Source organism: Triturus cristatus, chromosome 5_2 (assembly GCF_964204655.1).
Source record: "Triturus cristatus chromosome 5_2, aTriCri1.1, whole genome shotgun sequence".
NCBI lineage: Eukaryota > Metazoa > Chordata > Amphibia > Caudata > Salamandridae > Triturus > Triturus cristatus.
The window spans coordinates 794,330,381-794,355,708 of record NC_140588.1 but is presented as its reverse complement, the minus strand read 5'-3'; the positions used below and the strand labels follow the sequence as shown (position 1 = coordinate 794,355,708).

Here is a 25,328-nt window from a genome sequence, read left to right as displayed (position 1 = left end):
GATTGACTCCGTCCGATTGGTGAGGCCAAGCATGATTCCCGCGGTGAACCTAACAAACCAAAGAAAGAATGTAACTCTCTTGACTATGGCCATTCAAGGGACACCGATATTGCCGGGGGCAAAGAGTTAATAAATATTCAAACTGTTCCTCGGTTTATACCTGAGGAACTGGTCACTCCAGAAATTGTAGCTTCTAATGACCCTGAGGCTGTACAAGACGGTGAATCGGTCCTCTTACAACCTCACAATTTCACCGTGAGGGATAATAGAGTACTAGAGGTTCCCGTTTTAAAGTCGCATGCTTTGGAAAGATCTGAACCTGTTTATAAAAGAAAGTTGTCCCTTTTGTCCTGGAACATAGCGGGGTTATCTAATAAGCTAAATGATCCTATTTCTGTGACCTCGTTGAAAGATACGATATTATTTGTTTTCAGGAATGTTGGGACCAGGTCGAAACTCATATTGCTGGCTATCGTACTTACTTTACTACAGCCACTCAGTCTAGAAGGGGTAGATGCTCTGGGGGGCTTTGTACTTATATCTCAAACGCTGTCAATTTGAATATAAAACTTCATTCCATTGGGGGTCATAATGCCTTTCAGCTACTTTTTTTAAAAGGGAAAGGAAATTGTTCCATCATTTTAGTAAATTTATATAATAATATACCCAAGGAGGATCAGAAAGAAGTCTTAAAAGATCTAATGAATTGCTCACTCAACGAGATAGAAAAAGAATATAATGATCCGTGTATTATATGGACAGGTGACTTTAATTGCCACTTATGCCCTTACAACAATCTGGGTACATGTGGAGTGGTAAATTTAATTGGCGAACCTTGTACCCACTTTGAGCATTCAACGACGGGAAACTTGCTTAATAGCTTACTTTCCGACTGGAATCTGGGTTTCGTAAATGACTTTTGTAATCCTCAGGTTGACTTTGAACCCACTTTTAACGGGCGTGGTATGTTGTCCGTTATTGATTTTACACTAATTACTTCTAGCCACCATCGCAATGTCACGATGTTTAAAACATTGGACATCGCGATCAGTGATCATTTTCTAATTAGTTCGATCTTTGATTTTGATTTTGATCTGAATTCTAGGCTCGTGCCTAGCGTAGCCGACAATTTATATCGTCATGTTATTTCATTGTCAAGAACAAATGGCTACGCGATAAAATGGAATAAGGTTGATTCAAAAAAATTCATGCATACTTTGATTGCAGATCAGTTCAACGATTTTATGATATGTTTAGATGATACGCCTGATCCAGATGCTGTTATTGATGCCTTTATGAGGATTACATCTCTCATTGGCAGCAAATTAACAGGAACTCCGCGGGATGGGGCGAAACCCAAGGCAGAGGGCAGGTTTAATTCAGAATGTTTTAAAGCCCATACTAGTTTAAAACAGGTTTTAAAAAAAATTCCCAAAAACTTACAAGAAATTAGAATCGCCAGAGCAACCTATAGATCCTTATTACTAAAGCGGAAAAGGGAGCTGAAAGAGAATGCCTGGACTGCTCTAGTCCAGGCTAGTGCTTTGAAAGACAATACTGCTTTCTGGAGAGCAATAAATGCTCCTTTTTTCAATTAAAGGAAAACTGATTTGATAGAGCTTGCTATTGAAGATTCGGTATGGATCGACCACTTTACTGAGCTCTATAAAAAAGATGACTTGCCTCCCTTGGATCGCAATTTCCAACTCCAAAAGGTTGATAGTGAGCCTATTTTGCCTTCCTTGTTCCCCTTAGGGATCTTCTTTTCTTCTACTGAGGTGGAAGAAGCATTGCTGGCAAGCTCAAAAAATAAAGCTTCAGGGCCTGATGGGATCCCTATAGACATTTACAAAGATAATATTTCTCTATGGGCCCCATTGCTTACCAATGTATTAAATAGTTTTATTAAAAAAGGATTCCCACTTACCTGGCAGGAGGCGATCGTAGTGCCTATTTTTAAGAAGGGAGACCGTAATGATCCCAAATGTTATAGGCCAATTTCGCTTCTTGACTCACTTATGAAGGTGGCTGGTAGAATCATTTTAAATAGGTTGCAATTATGGGCAGAGGATAATGGTATTTTATCAAAATTTCAGTACGGTTTTAAGGCAGGTTTGGGAACTATTGAACAAGGCCTCAATTTAGCCTTAATAACTGGCAAATATATGGCGGCTAAAAAGGGTAATCTTTTTATGACTTTTGTTGATCTTAGCTCAGCATTCGACTGCCTAAGCCACGAAGTCTTATGGAACACTTTAAGTGGGTTTGGCATCGATCAAATAATCCTTAATTTTTTAAAAGAACTTTATAGAGGGGCAGGGGCAAAGGTACGATATGGAAAAAGAGGAGAATGTACCAGCAAATTTCCAATAATGAAAGGCGTTCGCCAGGGTTGCATATTGGCACCTTTTCTTTTTAATTTATATATAAATGGCGTGCCGGACTTTTTATTGGATTTAGATGTAGATTATCCACAAATCGATGGAGCGGCAGTCCCCATTTTACTTTATGCTGATGATGCGGTTATCATGGCTAGAACCCAACTGGGCCTCCAAAAGGCAGAAACTAGTTTCTCAACATATATGAGTTCCAGGGGTTTAAAAATTAATATTGGGAAAACCTTTACCATGTGCTGCTCATCAAAGAAAAAGCTTTCTTGTGACATTTTTATTCAAAAGTCTAAGATAGGTCTAACAAGTACTTTTTCATATTTAGGGATTGTTTTTAATAAAATGGGAACTTGGAAATCAGCGGTCAATACAAGGAATCTTGCTTTTGCTCGCGCGCTAGGCGCATTAAAACAATTTGCAAATAAATTGGGGGGTAGGCCTGTACGTATCCTTTTGGAGATTTATAAGTCTAAATGTGTCTTAACTGCTATTTATGGGGCTGGTATTTGGGGCACGACTGACTGCCGGGAAATACAAGTTAAAGAAAATTCTTTCCTATGCTATCTCCTAGCGGTACCTATTTCGACCTCCATATACATTTGCCATAGAGAACTTGATCTGGTCTATATATCGGATTTAATAAAAATCAGCCCTTTATTGCTATGGCATAAGATATGGACTTCTGAGGCAACCATCTACAATAGAGCCATCTTGTTAGACTGCATGAGATTAGAGAGATCGAAAGATATCAAATGGATTTCATTTATAAAGGAATTCCTGACTAATATGGGTTGTGCAGAATATTTCAATACACCATCCTCGCTATCCTTGATCTCCAGAAAGGCCTTAAAAAAATGTTGTCTTGAATTTTTGGAGTCCAAACGGTGGCTTGAGGAGAGGAACAAGACATCTGTATCACATCATCATCTAATATTCCAGGGTTTTGGCATGCAGCTTTACTTATCTCCTGAGGTCTCTTGTTATACGAGGATGCTGTTAGCTCGACTCAGATCTGGTTCTTTTTTTAGGATGTTAACCTTCCCGGAAAATAATGATTGGTCATCAAGTTTAATTAAATGCCCCTGTGATAACCTCTCCACGCAAACAACAATACATTGTGTTTTATTTTGTAAATATTATGCCTGGGGAAGAAAGAGATTTTTGATTCCACTTCTAAAGACTTGGGGCCGAAGACAGTGTAAACTTGCTTATGTAAAGCTGCTGCTTCTAGAAGATGAATTGACCATTAGTGCTGTATCAAAATTTTTAAAATTTGCAATCCGATGTAGATCCACTATGAATTAAATATTGCCTTCCCAGTTTTAGGTTTTCCCTATTATGTAGTACTCAGATTTTGATGTATCTAGATTCTAATTATTGTGTTTTTATGTATGTATTTTCAATGTGCTTTTATGGTTTTAATAATTGAAATCGAATAAAGCTATCTTTGACTTTGACTTTGGCTAATGGGTGTGGATACCTGGCGGTGAAGCTTGGGCATTTGGAGTTTAGGTGTGTGGCGAACAGATCTATTTGTGGCTGTCCCCATACTTGAAAGAAAGGTTGAAGAACTTGCGGATGAAGTTCCCACTCATGAATCTGTTGGCTCTGACGACTCAACAGATCCGCAATTTGATTTTGAACTCCTTGCAGATGTTCTGCTAGTAGGTAGATGTTTTGAGGAATGGCCCACCTCCATATGCTCTGTGCCAGCCGGGAGAGCTGTAAGGAGTGTGTTTCTCTCTGTTTTTGGATGTAATACATGGCTGTCATATTGTCTGTGCGGACTAAGACAGTCTTGTTTGATAGGTAATTTTGAAAGGATTTTAGAGCTAGAAAAATGGCTAGCAACTCCAGATGGTTTATGTGGATTATGTGGAGTAGCTTTTGTCGTGGTGTCCACCTGCCTTGTACTGTGTGTTCTGACAAATGAGCTCCCCAGCCTATGAGGGATGCGTCTGTGGTTAGCACTATCTGTGGAACTGGCTCGAGGAACGGTCGTCCTTTGGAAAGTTTCTTGATGTTCCACCACTTCAGAGAGCGATGTGTCCGGCCGTCGACCACCAACAGATCTGTTAGTTGACTTTGGGCCTGGTTCCACTGGCTTGCTAGGCACTCTTGCAGGGGGCGCATCTGAAGTCGTGCGTGTGGTACTACGAAAATGCAAGATGCCATCATTCCAATTAGTTGCATGAACACTCGAGCTGGTAGTGAGTGTTGCGGTTGAAATTTTTGTATAAGAGTTTGCATGGTCTGTATTCTTATTGGATTGGTGGATGCAAGCCCTTTAGAGGTGTCTATTGTGGCACCTAGATACTGTTCAGACCGGGATGGTTGCAGGTGCGACTTTGTTTTGTTTATAGTGAACCCGAGTTTGTGTAAGAGGTGAATGACTTGGCCTTTATTAGCCAGTCGTCCAGATATGGGAAGACATGGATGTTTTTCCTTCTCAAGTGCGCTGCTACCACCGCGAGACACTTTGGGAAGACTCGGGGTGCTGTAGTGACTCCGAAGGGGAGGACGTTGAATTGGTAATGCTGACAGTCTACTACAAACCGAAGGTACTTCCTGTGAGCTTGGTGAATGAGAATGTGAAAGTAGGCGTCGTTGAGATCTAGGGGAGCAAGAAAATCGCCTTGTTTTAGCAGAGGAAGGACCTGCTGTAATGTGACCATATGGAAGTGGTCTGACTGTATGTAAGGGCTGAGGGGTCTCAGGTCCAGTATAGGTCTGAGAGAGCTGTTTTTTTTGGGAATAAGGAAATACAGCGAGTAAATCCCTGTGTTTTTCTGGTGTAGTGGAACGGGTTATATTGCTTGTTTGTGCAGTAGAGCAACGACCTCCTGTTTAAGGAGTGTAAGATGCTCCTGTGCCATGGGACGCTGTTTGGGTGGTATTGTTGGAGGAGTGGAAGTGAGCTCCAGGCAATAACCTGACTGAATTATTTGTCTGACCCACCTGTCTGTTGTAATGGAGTTCCAGACAGGTAGAAACTGTTGTAATCTCCCCCGGACAGGTGTGGAATGGACTGGGGGAAGGGAGGAAAGTCACTGCTTGGGGACGGAGGCCTTTGGTATTGTTGCTTCTGTATCCTCCTCTGTAATAACCTCTATTGGGCAAGGATTGGGTGGGAGTTTTGTAAGAAGAGAAGGCAGTGTTGGTAGGAAAAGTTGTTGAGGCGCCTCTGTACGAGGAGCGACAAAAGGACGCTCTGGGAGTTTGATTTTGTAAAGCTCCCATGGATTTTGCGGTGTCAGTGTCCTTTCATTTTTTCAAGAGAGGTATCCACTAAGGAGCCAAACAGATGTTGTTGATCAAATGGTTGGTTAAGAATACTTGTTTGTACTTCTGGTTTAAAACCAGAAATACGCAGCCAGGCATGCCTGCGTAAGAGTATGCCGGTATTTATTGCCCTTGAGGCTGTGTCAGCAGCATCTAGAGCGCAACGGATGGAAGTATTAGTAATGACCTTCCCTTCCTGTATTAGATCAGTATCCCTGGTCTTATATTTGTCTGGTAGATGCTGTATAAGGGTTTCAAGCTCATCGTAGTGAGCCCTATCGTATCTTGTCAACAGAGCTTGGGTGTTGGCAATTCTCCAGACGTTGGCGGCTTGAGATGTCATACGTTTCCCTGATGCCTCTAAGAGTTTGGATTCTTTATCAGGGGGTGGAGCGTCCCCTGTTGTTTGAGAATTTGCTCTTTTTCGTGCGTTGGAGACCACTAAAGAGTCTAATGGTAGATGGCCCTTTATATAAGCTGGGTCAGAGGGAGAGGCCTTGTATTTTTTCTCCAACCTGGGGTTAATTACCCTGGCCCTGACGGGATCTTCGAATACGTCTGGTGCGTGTTTTGTAACCCCTTTAAGCATTGGTAAGGTGGTTGTGGTCTTATGAGAGGGTAATAGTATGTCCATAAGGAAGTCGTCCTCCACCGGATCAGTATGGAGATCGACCCCATGAAAGGCTGCTGCTCTATGAATAAGTTGTGTAAACCCTATGGTGTCATCTGGAGGGGATGGCCTAGAAGGGTATACATCATCTTGGGGAAGATCCGGGGCATCTGGTGGATTGTAGTCTTCCCAAGGATCACCTGATGGGCCAGGAATATCATCTGGGTCCTCAAAGGCTTGCTCATCTTCTATTCCCTCAGAGATGTCATCGTCATCAGGGATATGTGGGCTGAGTGGCGAGTGTGTAGAGGAAATATAAGGATCTGGCACTTCTGGTGAAGGTACCCTTATGGGAGAAGTTTGAGCATGTTTTTTGAGTGAAACTGAAGGTGTAGGAGGAGGTTCCAGTTTTCGTTTGTAAGGTACAGTGATTACATGTCCAGTCTTTGGATGGATATGAAGAGTCTTTTGTTTTGGGTCTGGGCGGAAAAGCTCTTCTATGGAAGAATCCTTCTTCGGGGCCGATTTGTCTTGTTTGGAATAGAGCTGTTTGCTTGATTTACCGATGTCCGGTACAGTCTTAGGAGCGGACAGAGGTTTGGGTTCCGAAGACTTGCGGTCGGAAGTTTTTTTCGGCTCGAATTTGTTCTTTGGATTGGAGATTTTTTTCGGATCCGGAGTTGTTGGTTCCGAAGCTTGTTTCGGGTCGACAGTTTTAGGTGCCGAAGTGTGCTTAGATGTGGAAGTTGGCTTCGGTGTCGAGCTTGGCTTCGGTTCGATTGTTTTAGGTGCCGAAGTTTGTTTCGGTGTCGGACTGGACTTTTGTTCGACAATTTTAGGTACCGAAGCTTTCTTCAGTGCCGAAGTCGGTATCGGTTTCACTTTCGGTTTGAGAACATTTTGTTTATTGGGGTTGAGTGAAGGATGACTCGAGCCCGAGTCGCGTAGAGGCTTTTTGGAAGTCTTCGTCACCGGGCCCGAAGGCGGGGCATCGGAAGTTTGTGATCGGTGTGCACCTGGGCCCGAAGGTGGAGGTGGAACCGAAGCCTCACGAGGTGTTGGGGTAGGAATAGGGTCGTCGTCTGTACTTGCGACCGGCTGACAGGCTGGAAGGGGGTCGTCATCTTCCGCCTGCTCGTTGGCTCCGGAAGCTGAATCCTCTGCTTCGGAAATGATGACTTCTTCCCGCTGCTGCTCTTCTTCGGACTACGGTTGGACTGGAGTCTCCTGGACGAGTGTGTCTGGTGCCGATGAAGACGATTGTGCCATGACTCTCCTAGGTCGACGGTCCCTTATTGTCTTTGTGGACCGGAACGAAGCACAGGCCTGGAAATCTCGGCTCTCGTGCTCTGGGGACAAGCACAGATTGCACACCTCATGTAGATCAGTATGGGGGAATTTGTGTCCACACCGAGAGCACTTTTTGAATGGTGTTCTTTCCATGAGCCGAAGGCCCAATGGCGCAGTTGGGCCAGACGGCCCTCGACTAGCACCGGAATCGAGAAGTGCAGGTTATTCAAGACACGTGTAGAAGGAAGTCTCGATCAAAAACATACCGACGGTAGGAATCAGGGAATGAGCGTCGAAGAGGGATCGGTAACGAAACCGAGCGGGAGTGACATACACATCCGAGCCCGATGGCGGAAAAAAATAATCTGAAGATGGAGTCGATGCCCATGCGCACTATGCTCCAGAGGAGGAGTCATCTACCATACAAAGACTCTTCCAGGACAACAACAAAGTATTATCATCCGGGCCCACCACCAGATGGCGATCTATGCACTAGTGTGTGATCTGCAGCCCATATGCCTCGAACATTTAGTTTTTTTAAAGGTTTTATAATACAGCAGCTATAATAATTAATTCTGGGTTGGAAAAGAGGATTGTCCAGTCAAGGACGAACCAGTAAATCTGGGTAAACATGGGCTGTTACACGAGAGGAGGCAGAGAGCTGAAAACAGGCTTTATAAACACATTTGTGCGGCAATTATGTTCACTATCAACATTTTGAATTTCTATTCCACCGTGATACAGCACATAAGGAAAGACAGAGAGATTTTCCATATGTTTTAATAAAAAACATCTATAGAGTGTTTCTTCGTAACAAACATAGACGTAGCATTCTTCATTAGGTAAATTCTACTAAAATGTAGATGTCTGTGATCCCTGACAGAAAAAACATGTCTTCTATGAGTTAATGAATTAACTCCTAACTGCATGTTGTAGAACTCACCTTAAGTGCATCTGCCCAAAATATTTTCTGTCTGGAAAGAAAGGCAGCGGAAAACACAAATATTTGTTTGGATATTACCTGAACTCCGAGGTGCTCAGATAACTCTGACTATATGAAGATCTCTGGTCTTCTTAGATCTTTGTATATACATTTCAAGAATACATTTCCCTTAACTATTGGGAGTGTCCCGTATCCAGGGTCTCTGGCCAAGGTCTCTAAGGTTTGGCTTCCCTACCCACGGGTGCCTGGATGTAGTTTAGTGCACCATTGCTTGAGCAGGTAAGTCTAGCTTATTGTAGCTCCACATAACTCACTAAGCACGTCACAGGTCTTTATAGATCTTTATGTAGTACATTGCAAGGCTGTATTTCTTTGCACTATTGGAAGAAATCTTGCGGTAGTAATTTGAGTACTCTGAATTAAAAATATGTTGAAATGTAGAATTCCCATGGAACACAATGTCACAGCACTGGAAACTTTCCAACTGAGGATATACAGATAACTCCAAAAGGCACATCACTAATGTCACCCACAGAACAAGACCCGTAAATGAAGCCCCTTTAAGTATACTTCTAAAAATCAGATATTACATTTTGTAGCTAGGCATTCTTGCAGAACTATCGTCGTGAGGCAGACCTAAAACACCAGTGTAGCCTGTGGGTGGCATTTTTTTTTTTTAAAAGGGAAATTAGGAAAGAATAAGAAAGCAAGAGAGATAGAATGAAACAGAGAGCTACTATGCTGCATTCCTATTTTCCTATTCAGCGCTTGAAGGCCGCTGACATAGCAAGGGTACCCAGGCCATAAAGCAAGTAAGATAAATAGGCCCCTTCTGTCGGTTGTGTAGTAATTCAGTGCAGTGGGACCCTCTTACTCCTGAGCCCCAGTTCCAACGCAGATGTTAGCTATGTTCAAGATGCTGGTTAACCTCCTTACATTCTTTATCCACCTCATTCCTACCTGCTCTATTGGTGGGACTAGACTGATTACATGCCCAAGAACCGAGGCAGATTACCACATGACAGCTCTCATTAGCAGAAATGGAAGGGCTAGGGAGACCCTACTGCTATAAAGGAAGGCAATGGGAGAGTTTGTTGTCATTTATGACAGGCAAAGGAGAGGATCGGAGCTGCGACTAAAGGCAGATAAAGGGGAAAAAAGCAGACTTTGTGATAAAGGGGACGACGACTAAAGTCAGCAATGTTCAAAAACAACAAAAAAGTTTGAACAGCTGAGGGAAATGGCAGCACGGTAGCTCTGCTCCATCGCGCCACTCCCAATAAATCCTGAGTAACATTGTGTGCCCCGAACGAAATTGGCTGCAGCAGAGCTCGTCTAGCCCTGACAGTGTGCCCGTTGGACTGACCGAGTATTGCCCTGATCGGGGGCACCTGGGCGGCCGAGAGTGACCGAGATCGAGCGGTGGAGCCGAGGGGCGTGAGACGCGCTGCATCACTCTCCGGCGGCACGCTCTTAATCCACACCGTGGCTGCAGAGAGGGGTCTCTGCCTGTGCCTGTGCCAAAGGGGCCGCACGGATCCCCAATATCAGCTGTGCTGCCGGTGAGTGCGTCGCTCCCCCACCACGTCTGAGCCGCCTGCAGGTGTGTCCCACGGCCCAGCAGCGGCCCAACCATACTGCCGGTATACGCATGGCGGGCCCAGAAGTACCGGAACTGACATCGCAGCTCTGTATACGTCAATCCGGTTTTATAGGTTGCTCCGGATTTGCTCTCTCTTCTGAGCACATCCTGGGCCCACAAGTCCTGTGCCACGACGACACACACTGCATCCATGACCGCCCTGGGCCCTACACAGTGCGACGCTGTGCATCGCGGCTGCGGTGCACCCGACGGTGCCGCTTGACACACTATCAGCACCTCTGTTTGCGGCTGGGCCCGGTGGGCGGACTTAGATGCCATTTGGAGCACACGCAGTGCATGGGAGCGGTGTGGGAGAACACCGGTGCGGACTGGAGCCTGACATAATCCAAGGGCCTTGAAGTGGGGTGCGGCCCCAGAGGCCCTAATCTTTAAATATTTCAGGCGGTGGGGGGTGAGACTCGCGCTTGAAATTCACCGGTTGCAAGCGCAGTTGCCGTGCGGGCAGTGGCCATAGAAACTTGCTCTACAGGGAGGGGAGACTTTCTATAGTGCTGTGCATCGAACAGTGGCTGGTGTTCTTTGCAAGGTCCCTGCTTTCTCTTCCCCCTCCTCCATCGGTGTGGGACTCCTCTTCATTAGTGGTAGCTTCAGGCCGGAATCTTGCTGGTGGAAGCCGGCAGGCCGATGTGGGTTGATCTCACAGCAGGAGGCGGTGAGTAGCTGGTACGGCCCGGTCTTCTATCCACTCTAACGTACCCTCGAACTACACCATGGCGAGTGGCCCCACCGGTCGCGGTACGGTACAAGCAAAACTTGATAAATTCGCATGACAGAAAGACCAAGATGAGCAGCAATCTAACCCCAAATCCAAAGGGGGTCAACCGGACCCCACGCTGCAAGATATTTTGACTGCCATCACGACGGTGCGCACCTCACTGGAAGCACGCATTGACACAGTCACCACTGGGGTATCTCTGATCAGAGCTGACATTAGGAAAATGTCTGAACGCATTAGCACAGTTGAGGTCACCACCAAGGAACTGGCAACTGATACAGACCTTCTCAAACGACAGGTGACTGATCTCCAAACCACCCAGGAGGCACTGGCACTCCAGCTCGACGACTAGGAAGGCCGCATGAGGCGGAATAATGTATGCATTTTAGGGTTACCGGAACGGGTCGAGGGACAGGCAGCGGATCTCTTTGTCGAGGGACTCTTGGGGAGTTGGGGGGACGGGAGGGTTCGTTTAAATTATTTTGTCTTTTGTCTTTTTATGATGATAATGTTTGGTTTTCTTTTTATTGTTGAGTCATGTTATTTTTTGCAGCAATTCTTCTCTTTATCGCATCATTTGTCCACAGCCATGTTCGCAACGCATCACCAATTGGCACATGGGAAGTCCGTAGGGTCACGCTCAACAGATTACCCACATTTCCGAGCAAATAGTCCACCCTATTATCATAATGTAGACCCCCACACATTTACCACTCTCGATCCGTGTGCATTGTTGTATCCTCTGATTATCGGCTCTACATTGTACCCCTATCTGCTCACACATGAGACCGCACTTAACACTTAAGTTCCTCACATGGAACGTTAATGGCTTTGGGGATGAGATCAAGCAGGGAATTGCGCTCCAATATTTGAAGCGGCAGGCACCGGACATTGTCCTTCTCCAGGAGACAAACTTAATTGGTAACTCCTGCGGCGCACTGAACAAATGGGGTTATCGCCTGGCCGCTCACTCAGGGTACACGTCGAGTTCTCATGGAGCGGGGGTGCTCATACATACGTAAGGGATGTCCATACATGATAAACAGGGTCTGGTCGGATGCACCGGGTAGGTACGTAGCGCTCTCTGGCACCTGGGATGGACAGGCTCTCAATGTAGTATCCATGTACATTCCCCCTGGACTGCAGCATCTCATGCTCTGTGAGCTTGGTACGCTCTTGCTTGATTTACCCCAGGGGCAGCTGGTGCTGGGGGGGGACTTCAATCTGGCCACAGATCGTGCCAGGGATCGCCTTCCGCCCCGTAGGGATCCCCCCAGGGGGCTCTCAATTGGAAGAATTCTTGTCCTCTATGGGCCTGGTTTATATTTGTAGACGGCTTAACCCAACCACCGTGCAATTTACTTTTTTTTTTGGAGCCCACAATAGCCAATCACGCATCGACCATGTGCTCACTCACGCTCAGGATATACAGGTCTTTACTGAATCCAGGTGCCTCGCACGCAGGATCTCCGACCACTCCCCACCCTCACAACCCTTGCACTCGACTTACCCAAGCGACGCACTACCCTCACCATAAATCCTTGGGCGATTAAGGTACCTCACTTTAAGGAAGCGCTGCTTAAGGAAGCTTACTTTTATTTCAAAGACAATGTGGGGTCCATTGCCTCAGCCTGCACCGTATGGGGAGCATTCAGCGCTGTTATGAAAGGTAGAGCCTTATCGTTGATAGTCGGACATAAGAAGGAACTCACTAAACGCATCACAGAACTCAAGGACGATATTCTAGCTAGGGAAAAGGACCTGGCACTTACCCCTGATACGGAGATGCAACAATCCCTTGCGATGGTCCGTCTCGACTATCAACGACTTCTGACGGAGGCGGCCAGGGCACGTACGCCTCCACCCCCCATAGGATATATGAGCATGGTAAACGGACGGGTAATCTCCTGGCCTGGTTGGAGAAAAAAGAACAACTGTCCAGATGGGTTCACTCAGTGAGCGGGGCTAATGATACTACAATCACTGATCCCCAGCAGATCGCCGACACGTTTGACTCTTATTTCTCGTCGGTTTATACGCCCTCTGCGACGGTGCAGCCATCCGCGGCTGCGGACCTTCTTTTGACCATTAAAGTTGCATGTCTGTCCACACATGACCGAGATTCCCTAGAGGGCGCGATCACAGAGGTTGAAATTCAGAAAGCTATCCAAGATGTCCGCTCGGGTAAAGCCATGGGACCCAATGGGCTCCAATCGAATTTTTGAAGCCAATGGCTTCTAAGCTTTCTCCACACTTGCTACAGATGTATACTGAAAGCCTGATAAAGGGGAACTACCAGCTGATGTTAGGACGGCATCCATCGTGGTCATCCACAAACAAGGCGAGCCGCCTGACGATTGTAGGTCGTATCAGCTAATTTCGCTCCTCACGGTAGAGGCGAAAATATAGGCAAAATTCTTGGCCAACAGGCTTATCCCCTGTATTACAGAACTAGTGCACCCTGATCAAACTGGGTTTATGCCGGGGAGGAATACAGCCCTCAACCTACGGCGGTTGCATGGGGTTCTAGGCAGGCGTGACACGATCAGAGAAGATGCCGCATTATTGTTGTTGGATGCATCTATGGCATTCAACGCCATAGAGTGGGATTATCTATTTGCAGTGCTGAATAGGATGAGATTTGGTCCAAACTTTACAAGCCCGCCCAACCGCACATGTGATGGTCAACAATCATGTCTCTAGACAATTCGCGCTGGGGAGGGGCACTAGACAGGGGTGTCTTCTGTCTCCCTTGCTATTTGCCTTAGTACTAGAGCCGCTGGCAGTTTGGGACAGGGGAGACCCGTGGATCGGGGTATGAAGTGGACCGAGGACCATGAAGACCGTATTTCCCTATATGCGGATGATATCCTCCTGTATATGGCCTCGCCTTCCCACTCTCTCCGCCATGTCCTCCATATATTCCACATCTTTGGTGCCCACTCGCGGTATACTATAAACTGGACTAAGTCCCAACTTTACATGCTGTGGGGATCACCGCCATACAACCATAGAGGATATGACATACCAGTGGCATCAGAGGGCTTCAAGTATCTCGGCGTCTATTTAACGCCAGACCCGACTTCGTTCTATGAATTGAACCTACTTGCTCCCCTCGCACATCTTCGGTTCGACGTCAAATATTGACGTCCCCCCACTTACTTTCTTGGGACGAGCAGCCCTCTTTATGATGTTAGCACTACCACGTTTTTCTCTACGCATTACAAAGCACCCCTAACATGATCCCTGACACCTACTTTGCCAGTATTGACAGCATTGTGCGGGGGCTGCTGTGGGATGGTTGGGCCCGCATATTGCTATGAAAAAGTTGACGATGGGGTGGTATGATGGTGGTATTTTGTTACCCAACATAAGGCTTTACTATCAGGCATCCCACTTGGTGGCAGTCAACAGGTGGGCGCATGGGGAATATGATGACCCAAACTTCCAGACGGACCGCTGACATCTGGGTAGGGGGGCTACAGTAGGGCACTTTACACACACCCTCGCAAGCTTAATCTCACGAGACCCACGACTCGCACAGTAGAGGTCAGGCACGGGATGAATAGGAAATGGGGCTGGCATAACAAGCTTACAAAAGCCACACCACTCTGGGAACCAGAGCTGCTGGGGCAGTTCAGCAACTGTCCTGGATTTGACAAGTGGGATATGATCAGCATCTCGATGGTGGGCGACATGTGGGTGGGGGGACACAGCCACATTTGAGGACCTACAGACTAAATACCAACTAGCACAGACAGAGGCATTCTGATATCTACAAATCAGCCACGCGATTAAAGCAGCCTTACCTAAGGATGCCCCACTACCTGAGGCCTCTCCAATGGAAGACCATATCCCTCACAGATAAAAAGCTAATAAATAATCGTCCGGACCCTTTGAAGCGCCTACGACAAAGTTGGGAGGCAGACCTGGGGGATTTAGACGATGATGACTGGCGTGATGCTCTGGCCTCCCCCAGAGAGGTAGCTATTCCAATGAGATTGCGCCTGGTCCAATTGAAGATCCTTCATCGAATATACTTGGACGCAGGGATCTTGGTTAAGATAGGTAAAAGGGATGACCCCCTTTGCCTCCGGTAGTGCCACCAACCGAGAACCTTTTTCCATATCCTTTGGGATTGCCGATTAGTGCAGTCCTACTGGAGTAACGTCACAAAACAGATGGCGAGAGCAGGTGACAAGACGCTGAAGGCTTCCCCCCAGCTATGTCTCCTGAATATTTGGGAGGCCACTGACCTAGCATTAACGGTGCAAACTTGGGCCTCATTGGGGTGGGCCATTGCAAAACGCAATATTGCTCAGAAATGGGGAGTGGGGGTGGTCCCAGCTCTGTGCGACTGGGCAGCTGACATGGACAGGGCAATGTTCGCTGAGAAAGATGTTTTTAAAAACAGGGGATGCCCTAAGAAATGGGACCATAAATGGGGGAACTGAAATAGATACAGAGGTAGCATCTGCTTGTCCCCTACTGTGTAACTGCAACGTGAACGACAGAAGCTGCTGGATATCTCGGGTATTGATGATGTGCCCTTACCTGGTATTGACTGAGGGGATCACTTCCGTATCAAGCATGGAATGGCGCTGATATTTGTTTCTCAAATTTAAGCTACTATGTGTGAATTATTTGATGGGTGTACCTGCTAAAATTGATATGACTAAACAGTGGGTTTGCACGGTGCTTCCCAGATTCCAACAGTATCGAAAAATTTACTTATGTGCTGCGAACTTCATTACATTGCTGCTTTATGTTTTTCTTTTTCTTTTTCCTTATCAATAAAAGTTTTTACTTAATGCAAATAAGAAGCAGAAATGCAAACACATTTGGGTTAGCGTTACTTTTCATCTTAAAAGCCATAACGATGTTAATAAAGTCAGAACTTCTGTGCAAAGTCACAAACAAGAGTCTGAGCATACAGGACCTCATGGCAACACTTGAGATAACATGTCAGGCCATTAATGGTCATTTGAATGTGATCACAAGACCTTCCTTTCTGAATACCTCCTGTGACTTCACACATCTGTGTTATTGGAGACTCATCCATTGGCACACTCCCCAGCTGCTCTGACTCGACAGACGAGGCTCCAGGCAGACGCAGCACCAGCGCAAACAGCCTCTGGTCCCAGCGGAAAGGTTCCTTGGTAAGTTCACTTCCAGGTAAAGGAGAATTCAAGGGAAGGTGAAGCTGTGTAAAGCAACATTTCATAGAAAACATTAATGCTAGGACTGAAAGAAATGTACATTTTAGCGATGAAATTTGTAAAATGCCAACCTTTTGCATAACATGCAATTCCTCAAAAAGTTGCATTAGGTGATATTGCGTTATTTCCTCCTAGCGAGATTGGATTCACGCAAAAAATGTCTCTCAAAGAGACATGATCTACTCAAACCAGTGTCCTGCTGGTATTCCTCATGAAACATTATGCAAGACACCAGCTAATCACATTTTGTGCCACAGGCAGATCTATGCAACATTTCCATGAAATTTCATGAACCACAATTCAGCAATGTTGGCCATGTTTAATGTCTAAAAACAATCTTTGCAAGAAAAATTACTTAAGAGGTCAAGGTAAAGCACCTTAGAAAATGTATTGCAGTTAGGATGCTAAAGTGTGGCCTTTTAGGATCCAAACACAGCTAACGATGGGGCAGACGGGCTTTAAAAAATATTGCAGCACATACAAGAGGATATTCAGTTTGACAGCATATGAGTGGAATTTAAAAAAGTCAGTGTTTTACACTCCAATTTAAATTCGCTGGATTTGTGATATCAATGACTTAATATCAAACTACTTTCTACCTATAATCTACAATCTGTTTAAACAATTCATATAGAAAAATATGAACACAAAAATAAACTCACAATATTTTATATCTCTAGGGAAAACCTTTAACAAGTGTACAACAGTGACCAGAACATCCTGTTCATAAAAGCTCATTATTACATTGGTACATTTGCGTCCACATGTACCAAAAATGTATGAAACATTGGAAAGATTGTGTTTTTACTACAAAATGACATGTAATGGTAAACATGAACTGCAGTCTCTTTCTTGACAAAAGACTCTCCATACTATAGATTACTCTGTGGTAGACAACACTGCACTGAGCTTAACTCAATCTAAAACATAAAACATTTTTTAACACCTAGGTTTTTAACAATTGCAATGCCATGGCAGATCACCACAACCTATGCACCATAACATTGTGCACAAAATGGCTTTTTCTGTAGATGATAAATCAATTCGGAATGACAACGTTTGCCATTTCCTTTGTAACACTTCTAATGGAACTCTTTAAACATTTGGATGATAGAATCAACTTTAGCTACAATTTACTAAATTAATTATAAAACACCACGTTTGGCATGTGTGTTTTTTTAACAATAAATCAAAGAACGAAAGAAATGTGTTGGTGCTAGTGACAATCAAAAATCCAAATGTAATAGTAATGACAGTGCCCTGGGTCAAAATGGAAAAAGTCCCAACTTCAGCTTTAGCATCTCCATTTGTGTTGATATCTGTACCAAAAAGAGTTTCTTCAAACACTGGACTACGCGTGGCAGCAACAAAAAGTTTTTTAATCTGAAACACCTGCGTACCATAGGGCTATATTGATACATTTTATTATTAAATGCCTTAACTAACGTGAGAGACTAAGACCCATAAAATCAACTAAACTTGGTGGACTTTTCTATTGTTTCCTGCTCCAGGGACTAAGTTGCATTACTTACATACAGTTTGCAAAAATGTACATATTTTGGTACGAGTAAACTGTCTAAATCCATAGCCCTAAACTGTGTTTTCCTCAAAACTTCACAGTCTGAGTGTTAGCCATGTCAGTGACTAGGTACCTAGAAGGTATGATCACAGATGACACAGTCTGCAAAATAGTGCTGTCTTATGTTTTGGCTCAATCGTAGGTGGAAACAACTGAACTTTGGCAAATTCCAACTCTAAATGGCAGAGATACAGATGAAAAGTGGTGCCAGCACACAACACTGTTCACTCTACTCCCATGGGGAAGCCATAGTCTGGCCTCTGTTGCTCACTATTACCTTGGTTTTCTTGTACAGTTAATGTTACTAAGCTTTTTGGTGTTTACCATTTCAAAACATTTGATCGGCAATATGGCTCTACCTACTTTGTTTAAGGCAGTCAAGCAATCAACAATCACATAGCACGGCAGCACGGCAGATTAGCAATAAACACTTTGCCATCAACATTAATGCCAGTGCCTTAGGCACTATTGACATCACCTTTTTAAATACCGGAATACAACAAGATAATTTTTGCCCTTTAGTTTGACTAGCATCTTTGCATATACTCTGGAGGGAGGGCATAACACAGTTAATACCCTATATCTGGAGTGATCATCCAATTTTCTTTTGTTTCTTTTAGGACAGTTGACTAAAGGGGTACGAAGACCACAGGTAAGTGTAAGCTATGGCCTAATACATTATACAAAGAGTGGAAGGCCAAGCATTCGGACTCAAAGCCTTTCAGAAGAAATGAAGGACCTGTGGTATTGAATACACCGGGGTCTCTCTGGCCGGCCTTCATCAAGTTCTTGCGTACATCAACACCCTCCCAGTAAGTGTTCACCATAGTCTATAGACCTTTTGTTGATCTTCACTGTTAGAATTTTGATAATAGGCTGCAATTAGTAACCCAACACTTATTTGGTGAAGCAGGTATCTGTCTCTGCTCTTAATATTTGCTCATAGGAAGACTAAGCATTTGAAATTAAGAGAAGAATAGTAACTAATCTCCATTATTATAATCTTCGAGGACAAGAGTTGCTGGAATCTCGGCAAGTCTCCTTCTTCAGGAAGAATAGGGCACTTGTCTTTGATCATACCTGAATAGCCGACTCAAATTCCACGCACCCCAAAGGACCCTACGATCAGCCCAGCTCTCCTACGCCGTGGTCCCCCGCACCAGAAAAAACAGATCGGGAGGCCGCTCCTTCTCCTTCCGCGAGGCCAGAGCCTCGAATGACCCTCCGCTCCACCTCAGACAGATAACATCGCTCCCCATCTTCGCAACAAACCTCAAAACCTGCCTCTTCGACAGACTCCCTCCTTGATGGACTGGAACCTGCAAAACCCGTCCCCCACGCCGACAAACGCCTTGAGACCTTTACGGGTGAGTTGTCGCGCTTAACAAACACCTGATTTGATTTGATTTTGATCAAACATGGTCTCCGACAGTTTTCAGATTTATTCCTTCAGTGCTGAGCTCCTGTGAGATGGATCAGTCTCTTGGGCTTCTCAACAACATTCATTCCCACCTGGGGTAGATTTCACATTAGGTGTTAGTCACTATGCAAAATGTCATGGTTATGGCTTTTAGATTGTAAATGAAAATTGTAGAACCAATAGTTAGTACCTTACTCTAATAATTTTAAGATGCCTGAAGAAAGAACGCATGGTTGCCCCGAGAATAAATCTTAATCACGATGCTATGTTATCTCACACTGTTTTTGTGTAGCAGGTTGCTCATTTTCTAATTAATTCCTGCAGCTGACAGTTGTCTGAAAACCTTTGGATGGGTTGTCTCTAACATGGGGGATCGGGATTCACAACCCTCCACCTGATTCTGAGTCTACGGCTGTATTCCTAATCCAATGATGCTCCCAATCCTAGGAGTGTTTTATCCCTTTTATTCAGGTATACTATATTTCCAAAGCAAGAACAGACACATTGCAACAATTCAAGGAACGCGTGCTGGTAACATCTTCATACTCTGCCGTTCTTATGAACCCAAGAACTGCACTGTAAATATCTGTCTTACCTCTTCTTGTACACTTGCAGAGGATGTAAGTTTGTTTCCATCAGTGATTGTAATTAAAACGGAAGGCTCTAAAAAAAAGGGATTTCTCCCCTTAAAGAACAGAAAGAGAAAACAATCAGATTGTTAAACTGTTTTAACTTTAGTTGTAACACTAGCACACCGAATAAGACATTTTGGATTGAAATATCACTACCCTCATCAGTATGAAGTGACAATAGACACAAGATAAAAACTATTGGGTTATTTGAAACATTGTGACACAAGAGAGGTAGGTGTGGTGGCGGAGAGGGGCGAGGGGACAGAGGTAGCCATTACCACAAGGTGATATTAGATCAGCTTCTGTTCCATTTTAAAAGTTCTATGTCAGCCAATATTCAGCAGTTTGGCACTTTTAGCTGGTGTTCTAGCCTTATGACCCATTAGGTCTCTCTTTCTCGATGCATCTCCACCACACGGTCTCTGCTCCGCCAGAGGGTGGTGAGGATGTCCGTTTCTCTAGGACTGTGCAGACTGTCCATCCAGGTATTGCACACCGAGCACTCAAGGGCTATCCATTGTAAGGTTAGGCACCTGCAACGAAAAAACTCCTCACCTTGCCTGGTGGTGTTGCCGGCTGATCGCAACTGTAACAGAAGCTCAAGGAAGTAGTGCGGCAATGGCACAGTATGAAGTCTACCCATTCACGAGGGAGTCAGCGGATGTACTAGCTGGTACAGTCACTTATAGTGGACCACACTTAGGCTTTAATTCCAAGTGCATGCCTAAATCCTATGCAGTAACCTTGCATCCAAAATTACCAACAGAGTGGATAACTCAGAACTGACATGGAATGCAGAGTTGTCCCCTATGAAACAGGTAAATTGCCAGTGTAATCTGTGTTTGCTCAATGAGTTTCATAGGTAATTTCAAAATTTCCAACTTCGCCCCCTCGCCCCCAAATAACATATGCAAGGTCTGAACGCCCAAGTGGGTCCCCAACCCCAGGTTGCGACTGCATTGCTCAGAATTCCAGTTTCAGTCGGTAACAGGAGAATAAGAGCCAAAGCTTGTTGTATCTTACTGCAACCTACTGTTATAAACATTTTAAATTTACATTTTATCCTCAATCGCTCATCACCCACCCCCGGACTGAAATATGTTTTACAAAACGGACGTTTATCAAGTGTCAGTATAGAACAGATGCTCACCTGTCCATAATTGTCGATTCCAGACACTAATCTGTTCACATTTAAGAGATCAAAGGATGATCTTAGTGCCTGCCCGAGCGTCGTCAGTCCTGAAGCCTGAAGGTTTTTCAGCTCGTTCATGAACGTTGCATGGTTTTCCTTCCAACCAGCCTGTCAAAAGAAAGGTTTACATCGATCATCTGACTAAAACCCAAACCCAAACAGCTTACACGACAAGGCAGGGGCACATCCCGGAAGCACAAAGAGCAGATCTAAGATGGCCAACCAGTCCCACACATCACGCAGACACAGTATTCAGATGGGGAACATGCAGGACGCATTGATACTTGCATATGCTTACATTTAATGATCCTTGTATGTGGGACCTAGTCTCCATCCTGGTGGATGTAACAAACCCACCTGGGCCAAAAAGACATGTCCCTTTCTCGGCCTATAAAGCAACACGCTCAATAAGCGCTGGTGCACGGGCAATTAAAGCAGACATAGACCTGAAATTACCATGTTTTCCCCTTCCCACTTCACATGGCCGACCAGGCATATGGGAAAGGAAGACTACGGGGTGATCTACAAAAATGCAGTTGTCTTCATTCTCGCTCTGCCTTTCTCTCAATTCGCTGGTGGTTGGCCCAGCATTGCATTCATGTGTGCATATCCAGACCCACTGTGAGTAACAAAATGCATGTTCCCACTTGACCAAAGGGCCCCTTTTGTGTTTTTCTTTTTTTTGTTTTTACTTTCAATGTTTCTAAGATTCACAAAGCTGACTTTAAAAAAATGGCAAGTGGTTAAGTCTAAGAGTTTACAACTTTCTGACAACATATAAAACACTCCTGGTCGTGAGTATGTCACTGAGTGAGTGCTGGGATCACTTTGTGTGTTATCATCAATTACAACTGAAGTGCATTTTCATGACTTTATTGGCCAGGACAAGTGGGTTTTGTTACATCCATACTGCCGGACTGTGTCCTTTGTCTGGCATGTGCACAATGATATACATGTACTTCTGTTGGTGGAATTTCCATTTTTTGACAACCACAAAATTTACCCTATAGATATAGAAGTTATCAATCGAAGGCCCACACCAGAGTCTAACTCTTCTTTATAGTAAATGTTTATTCATCAGGAGTGTGCAACTAAATGAACTATTGTCTAATGGTGGTGTTCTTGGATGTCCTTAATATCCATATAGTTTTGCATTGTCGTTCTTGCTTGCTCATGTTTAGAGGTTTGTTCCCTTTTACAGCGCTGTTTACTGTTTTGAGTTGAGGCTCAATCATAACCTAATTAAGATGGATACTGCCGATTGGTCCTGTTTCCTTTAAGGGCCTGCATCTGATTATCTCCTCTGGTCTAACACCTTGTCCTGCTTGCATGCCTGGCTAAAATATGGCCATTCTCTGATGCTGGACATCTTGGAAGACCAGATATTGTGCCCACCTTCTCTTGTTCCTTCCTGTGCAGATTGCTTCTCCCTAAAGCTGCCTTGGGGCCAACTGCGGAGCCTCCTGCTTTTCATACAATACACATACAAGCTGCAAACCTATTCTTTGCCTTAATCTTTAAAGACTTCTGTTGGCAACTGAGCATTGGAAGCAATTTCTGAGTACTCCAGTTACAAAATACAACAAAACTGTTAAAAATGTGAGCTAAATTCCAAGTGCTTCCTGCACTTGCTCTCCTAGAACATACGTGTGGTTCTTCTCAATTTATTGCAGTCAAACATGTCTCCAAGAAAAAGAACCTTAGCAGTCCATTTGAGCATCTTTGAGACATTAACTATAACATTTAACTTCTCATCCCCACCGCCCCCAGGCATTCATCTAAGGTCAGGAAACAGTCATAGCCTAGCACTAACAGCAAAATATGATGCTCAGTAGCCAGTAACATGAACGAAACTTCAATCATGAGCAAACTAAAAAGGAACAACATTACTCCCATTGGCTAGTTTGTTTTTGCATATCCTTTATGTGTCATAGGAATTTACTCAAAAGTACTTGAGCACTGGTAAAAATAATTAAATATGTATCAACTTTGCCAGTGCAATCCAACAACAATTGGGACAGCTGTGTAGAGGGAGAGGTATCAAAATGTTTTTTTCTTTCAGGAGTCTTCCCAAATTCTTCCTGATCTTCACAACATGTTAATCATTCCATTTAGCAGGTATCTCAGTGACATTTGTAGAGAATGGAGAATAATTCCTGATGTGAAGTTCGGTGCGGTACCAGCATCCTAAAGGGGGTAGGTGCCTCTTCACTTACATGGCCATTTCTGTATCATATATATCAGCTTCACTTGAAGCAAAAAACAGGAGAACCCCACAATGAGCTAAGTGGAATCAACCACATGGGCAAGAGGTTGGTATCACCATTTCCTGAAAGATAAAGGTACATGCACAACATATCCTTAAACTTTTACAAGACGAGGTATGGAAGTGCACTTTCTTGACCTCATTCCTTTAGAAATCCATTTATTTTACTTGCTCTTCTTACAGATTTTCCCCCTTTTCCTGGAGGATGGTTTCCCCTTTCAACTCTTCAGTATGCACTCCATAAGCACTATATGGATATAGGTGTTTTTCATCACACTCTATGTTTCCTAATCTGAGCTCCCTTTTTCCCACATCCACAATCCTATATTTATGTTTTAGAACTCAAAAGAGGGCCACATAAAAACGAGATATAACAGCAAGCACATAAAGATAATAACAAATAATTGTTTGACTTTATGTGCACGTAACCTCATTTTTTGAGTAAATTGAAAAGTTCCCCTGCCCCCACAGCTGATATAGTATTAAAAACATTGGACTTAGGATGAGATGGCGAAATGGAGTAGTGCAGGGCAAACAAATAACACATGATTAAATTCCTTGATATTCATATTACCAAGATAAACTCTAAAATATAGCAGCAAGCTTCAATCCAAATTAATAGGAATTCATGAAACCTTTATAAAAAATAAAAAATAAATAAAAAACTTTTGCACAATTACACTTACACAGGACTGGCCGCAGTGTAGTCCCTTGCTGCTGATGGGACAGATCCATATGTGGATCCTGTGCAAGCCCTACAGACCGTAGAGCTCTCACACTGTTATACCTTTGTTTTCCCTCCTCTTATCCCCACTCCCCCTTCCTGTGCCTCTCCCTCCTCCTATTCTCTCCAGATGACAGTGATCAATTCCCACAATCAGATACCTTGCATATAGAATAGGTTTGATAAACCACATGTTGTGTATCTGGATACTTCTATGAATGTGCAATTACCACACTGCGATGTCTACTGTAACTTGGCGGTCACTATGTCTCATGTTGTTAATAAAAACATATTTAAAAAAATAAAATAAATAAGACTTTTGTACAAATAACTTCATTACTTGGGTGATAAAGGAATTCTCATGCAGCTGCAACTGATTTAATATTATTCTTTAAAAACATTTGCTTTAAAAAGTGGTGGCGATTAAGGGTCAGTTAGGGGCGAGCAAATAACACATGATTAAGTTTCTGAACTATGGTAATCAAATGAGGGTGAGAGAGGTACGTAGTGGACCTTGCCTCCTGTACGATATAGAACAATCAAGAGATATCCACTAGAAAGTAAAAACTGATATCATCCCAGATGTACCGTTATTCCCTAAAAATAACCCTCACCCACTAAAAGGCCCCTTGGTGGCATGCTTCATCATCGGGTTCTTCCCGCCCTGCTGAGGGACGGGCGAACTGCGACTGACGGGACGTGGGAGCACTTTTTGGAAGGTGTGGGATATATTACTAAAAATAGGAGTGGAAGGGTCAGTGAGATAGTGAAAAAAGTCTCAAAAATACCTGGCCACTAGGAGCCTAAACTTTATTTAAACCTGTGGCTGGTATTGTTAAACAAGCATTTGCAATGCAATAGGTCGCGCATTTACGCAAGTTTGAGCTGTTCACATTACAAATTACAATGCCTTTTATTTTTGTTTACGTTTTTAAAACTTAAATAAAAGGCATTGTCATTTACAATGCCAATAGCTTAAACTCGCGTAAATGCGAGACCGATTGCATTGCAAATGCTTGTTACTCGAAACGATCGTCAGCGTGATCATGTCCTCCAAAGCTACGCAGGGAAACTTTCAAAAACTACCACGCAGCACTACGGTGCAGTGGCAGATTACACAAAACACTTGTTCAGTCGAGGTGTGATTGCTATAATGATAAGGGAGCGAGTCTCACTGTTGGAGCAGTGAAGATTTGGCGCTTCAATTTATCTCCACCATTAATTACCGGTACTAATCCATGATGTGGCCCTGAAAAACAATGTTTAATTCAAAGCATTTCAATGGAAAGTCCCAGATTAATCCAGTTAAAAAAAAACAATAAAAAAACAACTGGCTTGTGGTACGTGTTACAGTAGTCCAACTTTGCTATGAGATTGATTCTGTCTTTAGAGCTTTAAAAACA

At 44.1% G+C, this 25,328-nt stretch overlaps 1 protein-coding gene across 1 annotated transcript in view; it reads right to left on the bottom strand.

The window, feature by feature from the left end:
- LOC146829275 (integrator complex subunit 6-like) overlaps positions 1-25,328 on the bottom strand; it is a 319,223-nt gene that overhangs the window by 227,543 nt on the left and 66,352 nt on the right. The window contains exons 3-5 of the mRNA XM_085607922.1: positions 20,894-21,043; positions 19,707-19,796; positions 15,913-16,096 (exon numbers count right to left, since the gene is read on the bottom strand). Of these exons, the coding sequence (XP_085464048.1) occupies positions 15,913-16,096; positions 19,707-19,796; positions 20,894-21,043 (424 nt within the window). The remainder of the gene's footprint in view (positions 1-15,912; positions 16,097-19,706; positions 19,797-20,893; positions 21,044-25,328) is intronic.